Source organism: Heterocephalus glaber, unplaced genomic scaffold, assembly GCF_053883595.1.
Source record: "Heterocephalus glaber isolate CG9 unplaced genomic scaffold, H.glaber_assembly_v1.0 deba00001060, whole genome shotgun sequence".
Taxonomy (NCBI): domain Eukaryota; kingdom Metazoa; phylum Chordata; class Mammalia; order Rodentia; family Bathyergidae; genus Heterocephalus; species Heterocephalus glaber.
Genome location: NW_028258185.1, coordinates 2,995,406 through 3,011,209, shown reverse-complemented (window position 1 = coordinate 3,011,209; position 15,804 = coordinate 2,995,406). Strand labels below are relative to the sequence as shown.

The window sequence follows — 15,804 nt, the reverse complement described above, 5'->3', positions numbered from 1 at the left end:
ATTGAGGCCAGTCCAGAGGGGATTTTGAGTGAATTCTTGTCGTCATCTGTTTAAATCTTTCTGAAGTTCGTGAATTTTTCCCCTGACGATCCCAGATTTATTGGCATAGAAACAACAATATTCATTTAGGGCTATGCAAATCCCTCCTTGTTCTGCCGTGAGGAGGTCCAGACCCCTTCTATTTTGAAGGACCACCTCAGCCAGAGAATCAATCTGATCTTGTATATCTGTAAGAGTGTTGGAGAGAGCTTGAACATCATTAATCAATTGGTTGGATAGTTTGGCATAGGAATGTAACGCCACTCCGACGCCAGCAGAGCCAGTGGCAAGGGCGCCGGACACCCCTAGCCCCATGAGCAAGGGGACCAGTGAGACGGCCCTTTTATGTCACCCAGTGATATAGTCAAAGCTGGGCAAGGGCACTGGCTCATCTCCAGGAATAAGGGAGATGTCCGGGAGGACAGTCGCCACCACGCACAGCCCAGTCCAATTAGTAGGGAGGGAGGTGAATGCCAAGCTCCCTCCACAGATGAGCACGTGACCCGGGGCAGGGCAAATGGTGGCAGGGCCATTAAGCACTACCGAGCAGAGAGAGAAATTTTGGACTCCAACACGTATATCGAAACTATTGTTGTGGCCCGTATTTAGATAGCAAACTGAGGCATTGAACTGTACTGGCTGGACCGTGAAGGGCAGAGAAAAACTGCAATTATAACTAGAACTGTTGGCATAGTTAGTTTGGTCGACAACTGGCAAGGCGAGGGGCAGGGGTGTGCCAAGAGTCAAGCATAGCCAACAATCCACAGCAAAGGCTGGGTTGGATGTATTGATCAAATGATAAGTGGCCTCTAGGACACTCAGGGTTTGGGCGTCAGGGTCTGGGCCTCGAGGTTTGGGAAGGACCAGTGGATGATAATTTAGGGAGGGATACATCTCTTGGATGATAGTCTCAAGTTGTTTTTGTACTCGCTCTTCCCTGGGCTGATCTGAAGGCCCACCACCATCAGATATATGGATTGGGGCCTGTGGCGGCCAGCAGACATCTTTGCCGAGACTGCCATTGCAAGAGGCTTGACCAAATTTAGAATATCCAGTGGGGCTGGGAAAATCCCAGTCACCTCCGACGGAGCCCCTGTAAGTTCTTTGTAGAACAGCAGTTAGATATATTTTTCCATCGGAATATGTACATTGTTGGGCTTCAGTGTAACAGGTAGAATGCATCTCTGAGGCCATGACACAACTGGCAGGGCATGGCCCTGGTTTGCCATTGACAGTTGGTATGATTTTAGGCTTAATGACACATTTCCATTTTTGGTTATATCCTCCCACTAATGCGGCCTCATAAACTAAGTAGGCAATCTTGTCACCACAATCAGTACTACGAGTGTAACTTGTGGGTGCAGCCCTGCCAGAACCACCAGCACAGTCACAGGGGTTACCATACAGGGCAATGAGCAATTGTTCTTTGTTAACTGGTTGAAATCCACTTTTTGTTGTCGATGCCAGGAACAGCAACAGACCATGCAACGGAATCAGGGATGTCATCTTCTTAACCTGTAAGCAAAATTTCGTCCTGCGATGTAAACAAGGCTGGGCTGTAGATAAGAGAGTTAGGCTAACCTGATTAAGCTTTTGAAGATAACCAATGTGGACATATTACAATAACATATTCAGAACTTAACCAATGTAAACATTTTGTAACAACATATTCAGTGCTTAAATATCAAGGACAACCAATACAATCAATTTATAACATATTTAGATAATATTCATTGTGATATGTCTCCCATAAGATTATATAATATAAAATTTACTAGGGGGTCCCTTTAATGAATTAAGACCAGAATAATCATTTTCTGGGTGGCCACTTCTATATTCATCAAAGGGAGTTCCCATCTATAATCGTTTTGACAAACAATTAAGAATATATATCTTTTTATTTTGTAACAGTTAATTGCAATTTGATTGTTGCATGTGGGTGACAATGCACGTCACTTTCATAAAATAAATTTCAGTGGTACTTTGATCAATTAACAACCTGGGAAGAAAAGCATGTCTTTAGTTTAATAATATCATCTATAAGTCAATTTAACAATAGGCGAATATCCTTTGAAGAGGAAGGAACATATTGAGCTCAATTGTACGAACACAAACAACAGACAATAGACAAACATATGATACAGTGTATAAATTAGGGTGCACCCAAATATAACTAGCCAAGTTGAATTATACTATTCTCTTTATGATTATTAGATTGTAATTGTAGACGCCATTGTTAACTGGTTGAAATTGGACAATATTGGATCATCGGCATCATCAACATGCTTATCAACTTGTTTTACTAAGCGTTCTGGAAGCCACCTGGCTGACTTCATTTCCTTGGAGTAAACACACACTGACCCTCGGCCCCAGATGAGTACGGGATCAGGACCATGCCATGAGTGGTCCAGGGGGTCTCTCCACATCACAGAGGCAAATTGTTTTTGCGTCTCTGGTTGCCAGAAACGGTTGGCTGCAGATAAACCTTTGGCATCCAAATTTAAGAAGTTAAGAATAAATAGTGCATGTGGTATCAGGTTTCTAGGTGACCCCTTGATAGGGTACCATTCCCCTCTTTTTATTTTATCTAATGTAATTTTGAGTGTGAGGTTGGCTTTTTCTATAATGCCTTGTCCCTGTGGATTATATGGGATTCCCGTTATGTGTGTTATTTTTAATTGCTTGCAAAACTTTGAGAAGCCAGAACTGGCATAGCCTGGACCATTGTCTGTCTTAATTTGCTGTGGACATCCAAGTACTGAGAAGGCAACTAGAAGGTGGGCAATTACATGTTTAGTAGCTTTCCCGGACTGTAGCGTGGCAAATATAAATCCACTATATGTATCAATGTTGACATGTATATATTTAAGATTTCCAAATTCAGGGTAATGTGTGATGTCCATTTGCCATAGGGCATTTGGAATCAAGCCACGAGGATTAACTCCCAGATGAGGTGTGGGAAGATGAAGAGTGCATGCAGGGCAGGTTTTAATAATTTGTCGTTTGTTCCCTAGTAAGTTTATACATAAGGCGAAGTGTGCGAGCATTAAGGTGATGTAAATGGTGTGCCTTTTGTGCCTGGTCAATCTGAATGGAGGCATCAATACTTAGTGAGTAGGCAAAAGCCTGAGGTCTTGTGGCCAGATCTGCTAACCGGTTGCCTTCTGTAAGTGGGCCAGGTAGGTTAGAGTGGGCACGAAGGTGCCCAATAAAAAAAGGCTTGGATCTTTTTTTGATTAGATCTTGTAGTTGAATAAAAAGACCACCAGTTTGAGAAGCGTGTTTTATCAATCCACATGTCTCTAATAGGTGAACAGATTGAGCAATGTAAGCACTGTCAGTAAAGAGATTAAAGGCTTGTTCAGGGAATGCAGAAAAGACCGCTATAACTGCATGTAGCTCGGTTATTTGGGCTGAAGAACGGCTGGTTTGGAATTGGACAATGTTATTGTCCCACACATAGGCAGCTATCCTGGTGGAAGAACCATCTGTAAAAACTAATAGGGCTTCTGGTAGAGGAGAACAGGAAGTGACTTTTGGGAAAATGAATTTATGTCTATTGGCAAAGTCAATAAGTTTGTTTGGAGGATAGTGATTGTCTATTAACCCTGAATAAGAAGCGAGAGCAACTGGCCAGGAATCGGTAGTCTGCATAAGCCAATCGATTTGATCTTTAGGGTAGGGTTGGATAATGATATCAGGTTCTTTTCCAAAATACATTTTTCCATGGTCTCTGCCTAAGATAACCAGGTCTGCAACTGCAACATAATAGGGATAGAAGACCCGTTTAGGGGAAACTGGGAGATGAACCCACATAAGGGGAGCGGTTTGCCAGAAAACAGCAGTGGGAGAGAGAGAGGTTTTGCAGATAACATACTGTAAAGGAGAGTTATAATCTATAAAGGTAATTGTTTGATTTTGGATGGCTTGTTCTACTGTGCTAATGGCTTTGCGCCCCTCAGCAGTGAGCTCCCGAGGTGAAGTGGGGTGGCTATCACCTTGTAGGGTATCATAGAGAGGTTTTAGGTCATGTTTAGTAAGTTTTAAATATGGCATGAGCCAATTTATATCTCCGAGCAATTTTTGGAAGTCATTTAAGGTTTTAAGATTGTCCAGCCATAAGGTAAGCTTTTGAGAGGAAATGTTATGTCCCTTCATCTGAAATCCGAGGTAAGTGTAGGGGTCTTTTAGCTGAACCTTATCAGGGGCAATCTGGAGGCCACGAGATTCACGGGCCTGCTGGAGGTCAGCATAACAGGCTAAAACCTCACTTCCTAGCTGTCCCGCCACTAGGACATCATCCATATAATGGACAATGTACATTTGAGGCTAATTGTCTCGGGTGGATTGGAGGGCTGTGGCCACAAATGACTGGCATAGGGTGGGACTATTGGCCATGCCTTGGGGCAGCACTAGCCATTGAAAGCGCTGCATTGGGGCACAGAAATTGGTCGCCGGAAGGCTAAATGCAAAGCGTTTTTGATCAGCAGGGTGTAAGGGAATGGTGAAAAAACAGTCTTTTAAATCAATAATAACCTTATAGTATCCAAGGGGGATGGCTACCGGTGAGGGAAGACCGGGTTGTAAAGCTCCCATAAGTACCATGGTCTTATTGACTGCTCTAAGATCTTGTAAGAGTCTCCATTTTCCTGACCTTTTTTTAATGACAAAGATGGGAGTATTCCATGGGGAATTACTGGGGATGATATGGCCAGCATGAAGCTGTTCCTGCACCAGCTGCTGAGCCGCTAATAACTTACTTTTGGAAAGGGGCCATTGATCGACCCATACCAGATCATCTGAGAGCCAGGTGATCTTTTCAGTATGGACCACAGGAGTGTCAATGACCCCTATGGAAAATGGCCTAACCCTGCTCAGGGAGGCCGAAGGACTGGCTCAATGGGGTGTATAATGCCTGTAGAGTTTTTACCTAGCCCTTTTCCTGGAATGTACCCATTTTTAAACATCTGCATAGTGACAATTTCATTAGGCCTAGAAATAATCATCCCCATTTGTGATAATAGGTCTCTCTCCCATAGATTAATGGGTAACCCTGAGATGATATAAGGTTGAATGGTGCCCTGATTACCATCTTGGTCTCTCCAGGTCAGATCTTTGGCACTTTGTTTAGGATTTTGACTCTGACCTATACCCCTGAGATGGGTGAGGATGTCTTTTAATGGCCACGCCCGAGGCCAAGCTTCTCCTTTGATGATAGTTACATCAGCACCAGTGTCTACCAATCCAGAAAACTGTCTCCCATCTAACCATAAGGTCATGAGAGGCTTCTGTGCTGAAAGCATCTCCGACCAGTAGACATCGGATGAGCCGAATCCCTGGCTGCCTCGGGCATTGTTAAGAGCCTTATTAGAGGTAGGGAGAAGGGGAAGGAGTAACAATTGAGCAAATCTCTGGCCTGATTGAATGGTGTTAATGACTTTGGGGGAAGAAACCATAACTTTAATCTCTCCAGAATAATCATTATCAATCACCCCCGGGTAGATCAGCAGCCCATCCATAGTGCTGCTGCTTCTGTCTATTACAAGCCCAAAGGTCTCCTTAGGCAGGGGCCCAAAGACCCCTGTCGGAAGGGCCTGTACCCCCATTTCTGGAGTCAATACTGTGTGGGCGGTGGAACTGAGGTCCAGTCCGGCACTTCCCGTTGTTTTTCTGAAGAGGTCTGAAATGGATTGTTGCTTGCTGGAGCAAAATTGAGCGCCCCGTAAATTTGTTTGGGTGTGGGGGCCTGGGGCTGGCCCCCTCTCCCGTTTCCCTGATCCGGGTTATGGACAAGCAGGAGGGGCCGGCCCTGAGCATCCGTCTTGGACCTACATTCTCTCGCCCAATGTCTTCCTCTATTGCATGGAGGGCAAGGCCCCGGAAGTGAGGCCCCAGGGGCCAAGGCCCTAGGGACCTGACATTCCTTGGCAAAATGACCCCTTGTCCCGCACCGGAAACACTTATTGCCTGGGCGGCGCGACAAAAACTGTTTGACCGTGTAACCCTGCATGGCAGCAGTCATAGCAAGTCCCTGTTGGTAGGCGGTCCCAATTTCTGAGCAAAGGCGAATGTAACCTGAGAGATCAGTTTTCTTTTTATAAGGCCGGATGGCGGCCTGGCAAGCAGCATTTGCATTTTCAAAAGCAAGCTGTTTAACAAAATCTGTCCCGGTTTCTGCGCTCCCCAAAATCCGACCTGCTGCTGTGAGCAGGTGGTGAACAAAATCCACGAAGGGCTCATCAGGCCCCTGTCGGATATTGGTGAGAGAAGCACTCACATCCCCTTTAGAAGGAAGCTTTCTCCAGGCTCTAGTGGCTGTGGTCTGAATCTGGGCATATAACCCCACATCAAATTGCATCTGCTGATCGCTGGTAGCATAGGCCCCATCCCCTAGAAGCATATCAAGTATCCAACCATTACCCGCCTGAGCATTGCGTCTAGCAGTATCTCGGCAATTTTCAACATATTCAGATTTCCATAATAAATAATCACCTCCTGTAAGGGTGGCGCAGGCCAGAGTCTGCCAATCAATTGGGGTGAGCCAATTTTTTGCCACCGATTCTAAAATAGCCATGGTGTAAGGTGCAGTGGCCCCGTATTGAGCTGCAGCCATTTTAAGTTCTTTAATAACCTTGAAATCAAAACCACTATGGTGTCTCCACGCCTGTCCCTGTCTGTCAGCAGTCTCAGTTACAGGAAAGACTTCCACAGTTTCAAGTTCTAGGGGTACCCTTGATCCAGATGGCACCCTGGGGGTCGCCCCTCTAATGGGGGGTCGTGGCTTAAGGGTGTCTTCTCTACGGACATTTTTATGGGCTTTGCCTGTTCTTAAGCCTTCAAGCTGGGTAATAAGTTCTTGATGTTCCTTTTCTAACCTTATCTGTTCTTTTAGAAATTCTATTTTGTCCCGGAGTTCCTTTTGGGGATCAACAACAGGGCATGCTAGAGTGGGCGCAATGGGAGTGTTGGGTTCTGGAAGATAAGGAGGCGGACATTGAACTACGGGTGGCCAATCAGGATTGCGATATCTGGTTGCCTCCTCCTCGAGGTTGGCCCAGTCAGCCTCCCCCGGACCGTTCTGTGGAAAGGGGGGGTTTCTGAAATGTCGCAGGGAAGGATACAAGGCTGGTACCTCCTTAACAGGTGGGGCGGGGTCAGAGGCAGGGGCTGAAAGAGCGGAGGCAGAAGCTGAGGAGCGCCGAAGCTTTTCTTTAAAAGGCTTGGAAGAGGCAGAGCCCGCCTGTAAGCCCTCATCAATAACATTTTGTTTTTTCTTGTCTAAGTCATCATCGCTATCAAAAGACATCAAGTCTTCTCCTTCATCCTTTGAGGGAGTCCCGTCCCGCAGGGGCTCGGGCCTCGGCGCCATCTTGGCATCCTGCAGGGTATTTACAAACTCCTCACTCCGAGGGAGAGTGATTGACCCTTCCTCCGATCGGAGAGCTATCTCCCCGACCTGGATGGCTTGAGCCACCACTGGATCTTTGGTTTTTTGAGAGATAATGTCATTAATAAGATTCCAATAAGAAAATGCAGTGATCGGGACCTTTCCTGGTCCGCAAGTAGCATAATAATCCTTAAGGGCCTCCCCTACTCTTTTCCATCTCCTCTCATCAATAGTACCCTTGGCGGGAAACCAAGGGCAGAGATCTCTAATATAATCAAAAAATTTTAACAACTGTTTGACTGTAACCTTTACCCCTCGTGCCTGCAAAGTTTCTTTAAGACCTTGTACAAATAACTCATGCTGGCTAATGCCCTGTCCCATAATCACTGCTCAACTCACCGAGGTGCAGGAAAGACGGCAGGTTCACGTCAGACGCAATCCTCTTTTGTTTCTATTTTATTTTATTGGGCCCCCGAGCAGCGTTCTTCACTGGATCCCCCGTTCTCCGGCCCCACGTTGGGGCGCCACTTGTCCCGGCCCACAGGTAAGTCAACGGAGACCCTAGAGGGGTGAGAATGACAAAGGACAGGGGACACGAGAGATGGAGACAAGACAGGTTTCTGATCAAGTCTCGTTTATTGTGGAAGCTGCTACAACATATATACCATAGGGCTAGAGGGGAGAAGCAAGAGGAGGGTACTGGGGCTACTTCCTTGTTGCCAGGTAGATTTGCAGCAGGCCCGGATATGTCCGTAAAAGGCACTCAAGAGTTCTAGCGGGGGGGCAAGGCCCCCCACAGTTAACACCCCTAGACTTCTGCTTAAATCTTTCTGATTACTGGGAAATAATGAATGAGATTAAGACATCAGACTCACAGATTAACTTTTCACTTTGAATCCTGTCACACTTATTCCTTTCTCTAGAATTGTAAGTAATTAGTATTTCTGTGATTCAGTATGGTCATCTGAGTAGATTTCTCATTGATATAACTGTATTGCAGATGTAAAAGACAGAATGGATCCTCCTTCTGTTGTTAAAATGATGAATGTATAAAATAAACACAAAATAAAACTTATGTCTTATTATTAGTGGTAGTAATGACCAGATGTATTTTCATACAGTTATATCAAAATATCCAGTTACATGAAGTTACTGTTTTTCTACTTTACACTTGTACTTATATGCTTATATATGGAGACAAATTACCAACTCTTTCTTAGTCTGATTCTTGAAGCCTCTCCCTTGTTTGGCACAGAGAACATATCAAAAATTTCAAAATGAGGGCTGGGGAATGGGTCACTGGTGGGGCATTTACCTAGCAGGCTCAGGACTCCATGTATAGCAGCAGAAGAGAAGAAGAAAAAGTGAAAATATTTATTAAAAACTAAACCACACCTTCTTTAGTTCACAAATCCTTGATGTAATCAGTATGCTCACAAAACAGTTTTTAGAGTGATCTAAATACTCTTTTCCAGTCCTTTTGAGAATGTCCTGTAGAACTTAAGAAAAGATTTTCAAAACAAAGGATAAAAAGGATATCAGCTTCCAAGAAAGGCAGTTCAATTTGAGAGTTTCAGATATTTTCATATAAAGCTTTGTGTATTAGGAGAAAAAAAGATAAATAGCTCTTGTTTGAGTTTGTGTCCTGGTCATGGGTCTGATAATTACATTTAACAGCTCTTTCACTTTCATGACTCCCCAGGAAGAATCCTCTTTCTCACTGGGCTGTCCATTTTGGGATTATTGCAAGGTCAGAGGGGAGAGTGTGGATGTCACCACCTACCTCAACCTCAGGAAGGACAGGCCACATGTCATCTGCATTACTTAATCATTAAGAACCTGACAGTGTGTTTTTTCCATTTGTGTGTGTGTGTGATTGTTTGTGTATTTTTTATTTCCTGCTACCAAATTTGATTGATTTAATTTACATTCTTCACAGATATGGAAATTTCCATTCTCAAGCCTTTAATCTTGCTTCTTCTGAAACCTTCACCAATAATATACTCATGAATTTTGTTGGTGCCATCTCTGGTTCTCCTCCTATCTCAGGGATATGTTTCTCTTCCTAACTTTTTTCCTTCACTGTTCAAAACTCATGATTATAGGAAAAATAATGCTTTCTCCACCCGTGATGCAACCTGTTAGTTTGCTTTTTTAATAGAATAGTCCCTGGAGTAGATGACTCAGGGTTCAGGTCTTGGTGTCTCCCACTCTGGCCACCCATGTGCAAAATCCCTTCATCTGCAGCCTGAGGAACAGAAACATTAAAAATTTACTGAAACTCCACAGGAGAACACTCTTGTCTCAGGACTTTGGCATTCATTTGGACTTCCAGCAAAATTAAACATGTAGAGCTGTAAGTCATGCCTTCTTGTTCATATTATTGATGTAGATGTTAATTTATATTTTGTGAATTTATTTTAGAGTGGATTGGTCATTGTCAAGGTTGGGAGAGGAACCGATGATGTGGAGTTTTAAAAATGGGTACAAATTTTCAGTTTGGGAAGAGGAAATATTTCTGCAAATGGATGTTTGTTATATTTTTACATGATGAAAATGACTGATCTCACCAAGTAGTGCACATAAAACTGATGAAAATGATAATTTTGTTGTATATATTTTACCACAATCCACAATGGAAGTAAAATACAGAAAAATCTTTAAAAAAAAAAAGAAAATAAGAGAAGAAACAAATTTAGTGAATAATATGTAGATATTTTCACCTGAATAGAATAAGCATCCCAAAGGTGTGATGGACATATTAGTTTCTTCTTCTTTGCCTCCAGTACTATTAGGAAGTCCATAGGGATTGCAATACGTGGACCAACATGGCTAATTATGAGCTCTGTGCTTTGGGCCTCCAGGGATGTCTAGTAGTCAATATCAGTATATGTCTCTAGCTCTTCAGTGTGACTTTACAGCCAAGTAGCCTCTATAGGGTTTCCTGATCCAAGGTGTCTGTAGCAGAAAGTTTATATCTGACACTATATTTCTGCTAATCCGAGAAAGGAACCAGCACCTTCACTAAGTGCACAAAGCAGAGAAATTGCTTTGGGTCTGCACTCCTTGGTCATGATCCAGCAGAGAAGCAACATTACCCAGTAAGTGCCCAGGGAGAGGATTATCTGATACTTTATTTTCTAATCATCTGATCAGTCAAATAGAAGGATAATAATTGCAAAATTTCAGCTAGAATTATTGTGAACTTTATGTTTCTTGTTGTATTGTGGGCCTCAGATGACTGAGAGTTTTAGTTTCCTCCCTCACTTTTTATGCTTGCCTTAGATATCTTACCCACAGAAGTATAAAGTGAGTATCTCTATAGTGTTACTTGACATTGCAATTATGAAACAGATGAAGTTGATGATGAGGAGGAGAGTGACAGAAATTGTAAGATCATGAAGTTAACAGTCTGTCTGGAGAATTCTGGCAAGCTTTGCTGTTAACAGCCCAAGTTATGCCATTTCCCTGTCACTCCACAGACAGGAGGTGAACTTTGCTCACTGTGCTGTCCCTTTGGGGGTTCCTGGTAGATCCCAGAAGAGTCTGTGGCACCTGCTGCATCCTCTATAGAAAGGACACCCATAGGTAGGTCACAGAGGAAAATAATTGAAAGATTGGGAACATTATAATTCACCAAACAGCACTCTCATGCCTCTCTCCAGTTGCTTTGGTCACACACTGCTCCATTCCTATAATCTGCTAGCTCATCCACAAAAGGAGAAATAAAACCAGGGCGCTGATTTCACTTTCACTGAGAAAACTGGTAAAAATTTTGAAATTTTCCTCAGATTTGTACATGATTAGAAACTGGATATCATCTACAGTCTAGTGGTTAGGAAAATTAAGATTAGTAAATAGGATCCAGAGTCTGACAATTTAAGTTTGAATCTACTGGTCCCATTTACTATATATGTGATGAGAGCATATTGTTAGTGTCTCTGAGACTGAACATTAGCATCTGAGTTGATTTCTACCTTATACAATGCAACTGAAGAAGAAATAAGCAGATAGAATTTCTATTTGATTTATATGTGATGAATATATAAAATAAGGTAAATGTGATTTAAATATTTTTTGTATTTCTAAAATGAGACATTAAATTTGGTCCTTATATATGCTGTATATATGAAAAAAGATTTACTTGACAATAGCTATTCTGAGTAAGATGGAATCTTCATGTTGTTTTGAAAAAAGATAAAAGAATTACTCTGTTTTCCCAGAGTTTATACCTTGATTTGTACAGAGGGCCAATCAAAAATAAAAACTTCTCTCACATGCTGAATAGATGATAGTTTGACTAAAAAAATGGTGGTAATTGGTGTGCCTTCAGCACATTTGGTGCTTTCTTTTCTACGTTGTCATCCTCTTCAGAAATATGCAATAATCACTAGACAAAAGTAATAACTCTTGGACCAGGGATTTAGCTCACTGGTTGGGGCACCTGCCTCACATGCCCAAGGTCCTGAGTTCAATCCCTAGTACCAAAAAAATAAAATAAAATAAAATAAAAGTTCTTATTTATGTCTGTATCATGAAAAAAGCTCTAAAATTTTATTTAAGAACATCTGCACAGTTTAGTTATTCAAAGACGTGACAAAAAAATCATGGGTATTAGAAAAAGAAAAAGAGGCACAGGGCAGTGGTAAGCTTTATTCTTGAGTTGATGCACATCTTGGAATCATATTTCAGGCTTCACTGGCTTTTGACACTCGTTTTTATCAATACACTCACCATTTCCATGAAATTCTTTATTTGAAGCAAACAGACCAAAAGCAAAATTTTGTCAAGTTTGAGACATCCCATAGATGACATGTCAATTATGAAAATGATTGGTATTCTCTCCCTTTTTCTTTTAACCAGTATGAGAATAAGAGTTGGAGAGATTCACACTCACATATGCATATGGTACAAGATTAGTGATATGGGAATAAAATATTGATTTCCTAATGCCCACTCCAGGGCATTATCTCCTCTTTTAATGGAATTATTATTCTTAACACAAGATGATATTTTGTGGTGAATAAGCACACAAGTTTTGCCACTGTATATGTGTCAGCAATACTTAATCAGTTTTCATGAACAGTAATAGGTAATAGATATTTGATTGGGATTTTTTATTGAGAAAAATATGTAGATGATTCTTCTAGTATTTTTTTAGGGGAGGTAGATACTGTTACATTTTAGACTATATAGAAGAGTACTTATATGCATGTAATACTAAAGTATTAAAATATTCTCACTGAAATTGGGACAACAGTTCTTTTGGGGAACAATGATTATGATCAAGTGTAGAGGAGAATGGAATCATGCAGAGATACTAATGTCAAATTTCATAGTTGAAAAATTGAACCTCTCTAAAATATCAGTTATAAAGAACATATATATTATTGTTTATTTTTAAAATATAGAGAGTGGGTATTATTAACTATATTTACATATAATACTAACGGGTCATTTTTGAAATGCTAGGAAATTTTCAAAATATTTTCAACCTTGGTACAGAAAAGGAACATCAAAACTTTATCTGTAGATACTATGAAAAAATTATACTGGGTCCTAAACCAGGGTTTTCAGATATTAAATTGTTTACAGGCAAACATATTCATAAATGGGACTTAGTACTGCTACTCTCTGCAATTTAAAAATTAAAAATTTTTATAATGCTATAGTTAGTTACTGTCTCTATTTCAACACCTGACTATACTGTGGTCATGTATTTTCATAATGTTTATAGTGTTTAATTTTGTATTTTTCCCTATGAATCTGTACTGTGAGCTGATAAAATAATAAACACAAATCATCTTCAAGTACCTGAGGAAAGAATTGCAACCCATGTACCAGGAAATATTGCTGTGAATATCTATTAAATTGTATAAGATACATCTGGCTCAAACTTAAACTTTGAGTTTTTCCGTGGTACTGAAGTCTTTAATCATATGCAAAAAGGCTTTAAGATTAGCAAAGCAGAAGAAGTATTCTTAGATCCCTCACTGTAGAATATAGAATGGGAAACAGCAAAGAGCTGGCTTCCTACATTATTGTTTAATTATTGATATGAGGTACACATCAACAACACATTGGTAGTCAGTGATGACATTGGTTATGTGCATTTAATTTAAATATACTTATCAGGAGGTGAAATCCACCAAGGTAAGAGTACAATTTATATATTAAGCAACTTTAAAAATACAAAAAATATATTTGAGTGAGCACTTTATCTACAAAAGAGGGTCATTAGAAAACAGAAGAAAATAGAAAAAATCCTGGAAGATAACTGACACATATAAATGTCTTCTGATTATGAGCAATCAACTTTAATTTAATGTTCAGATAAAGTGGTCCTAACTGTCCTAACCCATGCACAGTGTATAAAATATGCACATCAAAGCAATTTGGACAATTTTCTGAGTACCTGGTGTTTGTTTCTTTTCTCCAACACTACTTTCTTTTGCAAAAGGTGCCCAAGAAGTTCAGAAGAAAAAAATTTAACACACATCTCAGAATTTCATCTCTTGGGGCTCTCAGAGGATACAGAACTTCAGCCCATCCTTTTTGGACTCTTCCTGTCCATGTACCTGGTGGCTCTGCTAGGGAATCTGCTCATCATCCTGGCCATCATCTCAGACTCCCACCTCCACACCCCCATGTACTTCTTTCTCTTCAACTTGTCTTTGGCTGACATTGGTTTCATCTCCACAACAGTCCCAAAGATGATTGTGGACATCCGATTACAGAGTAAGGTAATCTCCTATAAAGGCTGCCTGGCACAGATGTCTCTTTTTTTAATATTTGGATGTATGGATGACATGCTTCTCACTGTGATGGCCTATGACAGATTTGTGGCCATCTGTCACCCCCTGCAATACCATGTCATCATGAACCCTCACCTCTGTGTCTTCTTAGTCATGCTGTCTGTTTTGTTTAGTCTTTTAGAATCCCAGTTGCACAATTTGATTGCCTTACATTTTACCTATTTTGAGGATGTGAACATTTCTAATTTCTTCTGTGAACCTTCTCAACTTCTACATCTCATCTGTTCTGATAACTTTACCAAAAATATAGTCACATATTTTGTAGGTGTCATCTATGGATTTCATCCCCTTTCAGGGATCTTCTTCTCTTACTATAAAATTGTTTCCTCCATTCTGAGAATCCCATCATCAAGTGGGAAGCATAAAGCCTTCTCTACTTGTGGGTCTCACCTCTCAGTTGTTTGTTTATTTTATGGAACAGCCATTGGCATTTATATTACATCCTCTGTGTCATATTCTCCTATAAATATTTTAGCAGCTTCAGTGATGTACAGTGCAGTTATCCCAATGCTCAATCCCTTCATCTACAGCCTGAGGAATAACGACATAAAATGTGCCCTGCGGAGGCTGCAGATCAGAACAATGCAGTCTTAATATCTCTTGCTTCCATTTTGTAGTTTGTGTTGTAAACTTCAATCATCTATACCTGGTAATAATCTAACCATATAGACCAGCAAATTCTGCCTCTTTGTTCACACTTGTAGCTTTATGCCTTTCTTTTCATTCATGATTCATCCTTAAATATTGATTCCTTCTGTCCATTTTTAACTAAGTTGCACAAATATTCTTGAATCTGCTTTTAATCGTAAATATCATGAATAAAACATTATAAACAGGCAGCTTCTATAGTTTCTGAGAAATGACATTGGCTTCTAGGTAAAATGTTCAAAGTTCTATATATTTAAAATTTGCATCTGTTTTCAAAGTTCATGTTTATTTTATTTAAAAATTGCATTGATGATATCTATTTGGGCTGGTTATATCCATAAGCCATATCACTTTTACCTAATTTTGGTTTTGATTGGAATCACCCAGGAAGACTAAAAGTATAGATGCTGGTTATTATCACCAGAGATTCTGATTTATATGACTCTAACTATGAGAGATTTTTAAATTTCAGAGTGCATTAGGATGCTGGTCCCTAAAGGGACCAAATTCAAAAAAGCAAGTGAGAAATGAATTTATTGTAGTGGATGAGTTGGTTGGATTCAAATGTCATAAGTAAATGCATTGTTTCTCAACATCATGTAGCTTGTTATTATTCTATCTGGTTTTTACATTATTATTTTCCTGTTTCAATATCTCCTTTCCATAGATACTTTTTAATGTTGTGTGGGGTCACTGGATATCACTGCTCTGTGTTCTTCCTGGCTCTGTTGTTGTGCACTTTCACTCATAGCCACTATATTTGATCACATTGAAAATTTAGTATAATTCATTGCTTTCATACCCATGGACCTGCTGTGTTTTAAAAGTTTCCTTCCCATTAACATCTCTGTGACCATACTGTTCCCTCTGTGCCTTTGTCCTGAAGTTACTGTCTAAACAATTGTGCACATTCAA

The 15,804-nt window shown here is 40.7% G+C and overlaps 2 protein-coding genes and 1 long non-coding RNA gene across 3 annotated transcripts in view; 2 read left to right on the top strand and 1 right to left on the bottom strand.

Annotated features, from left to right (window-relative positions):
* The window catches only part of LOC101714214 (olfactory receptor 7E24-like), a 237,541-nt gene that overhangs the window by 17,395 nt on the left and 204,342 nt on the right, over positions 1-15,804 (top strand). The window lies entirely within an intron of this gene.
* LOC147828504 (uncharacterized) overlaps positions 1-15,804 on the bottom strand; it is a 157,292-nt gene that overhangs the window by 15,763 nt on the left and 125,725 nt on the right. The window lies entirely within an intron of this gene.
* On the top strand, positions 10,255-14,853 carry LOC147828507 (olfactory receptor 7E178-like). The gene is made up of 2 exons (XM_087209682.1): positions 10,255-10,312; positions 13,760-14,853. The coding sequence occupies exons 1-2, from the start codon at positions 10,255-10,257 to the stop codon at positions 14,833-14,835; spliced, it is 1,134 nt and encodes a 377-aa protein (XP_087065808.1). The 3' UTR covers positions 14,836-14,853.

Coding starts and splice junctions, on each gene's coding strand:
- LOC147828507 (XM_087209682.1), top strand. CDS start 10,255: ATGGCTAATTATGAGCTCTGTGCTTTGGGCCTCCAGGGATGTCTAGTA. Junction 10,313..13,759: donor ATGTCTAGTAGTCAATATCA/GTATATGTCTCT, acceptor TTTAATGTTCAG/ATAAAGTGGTCCTAACTGTC.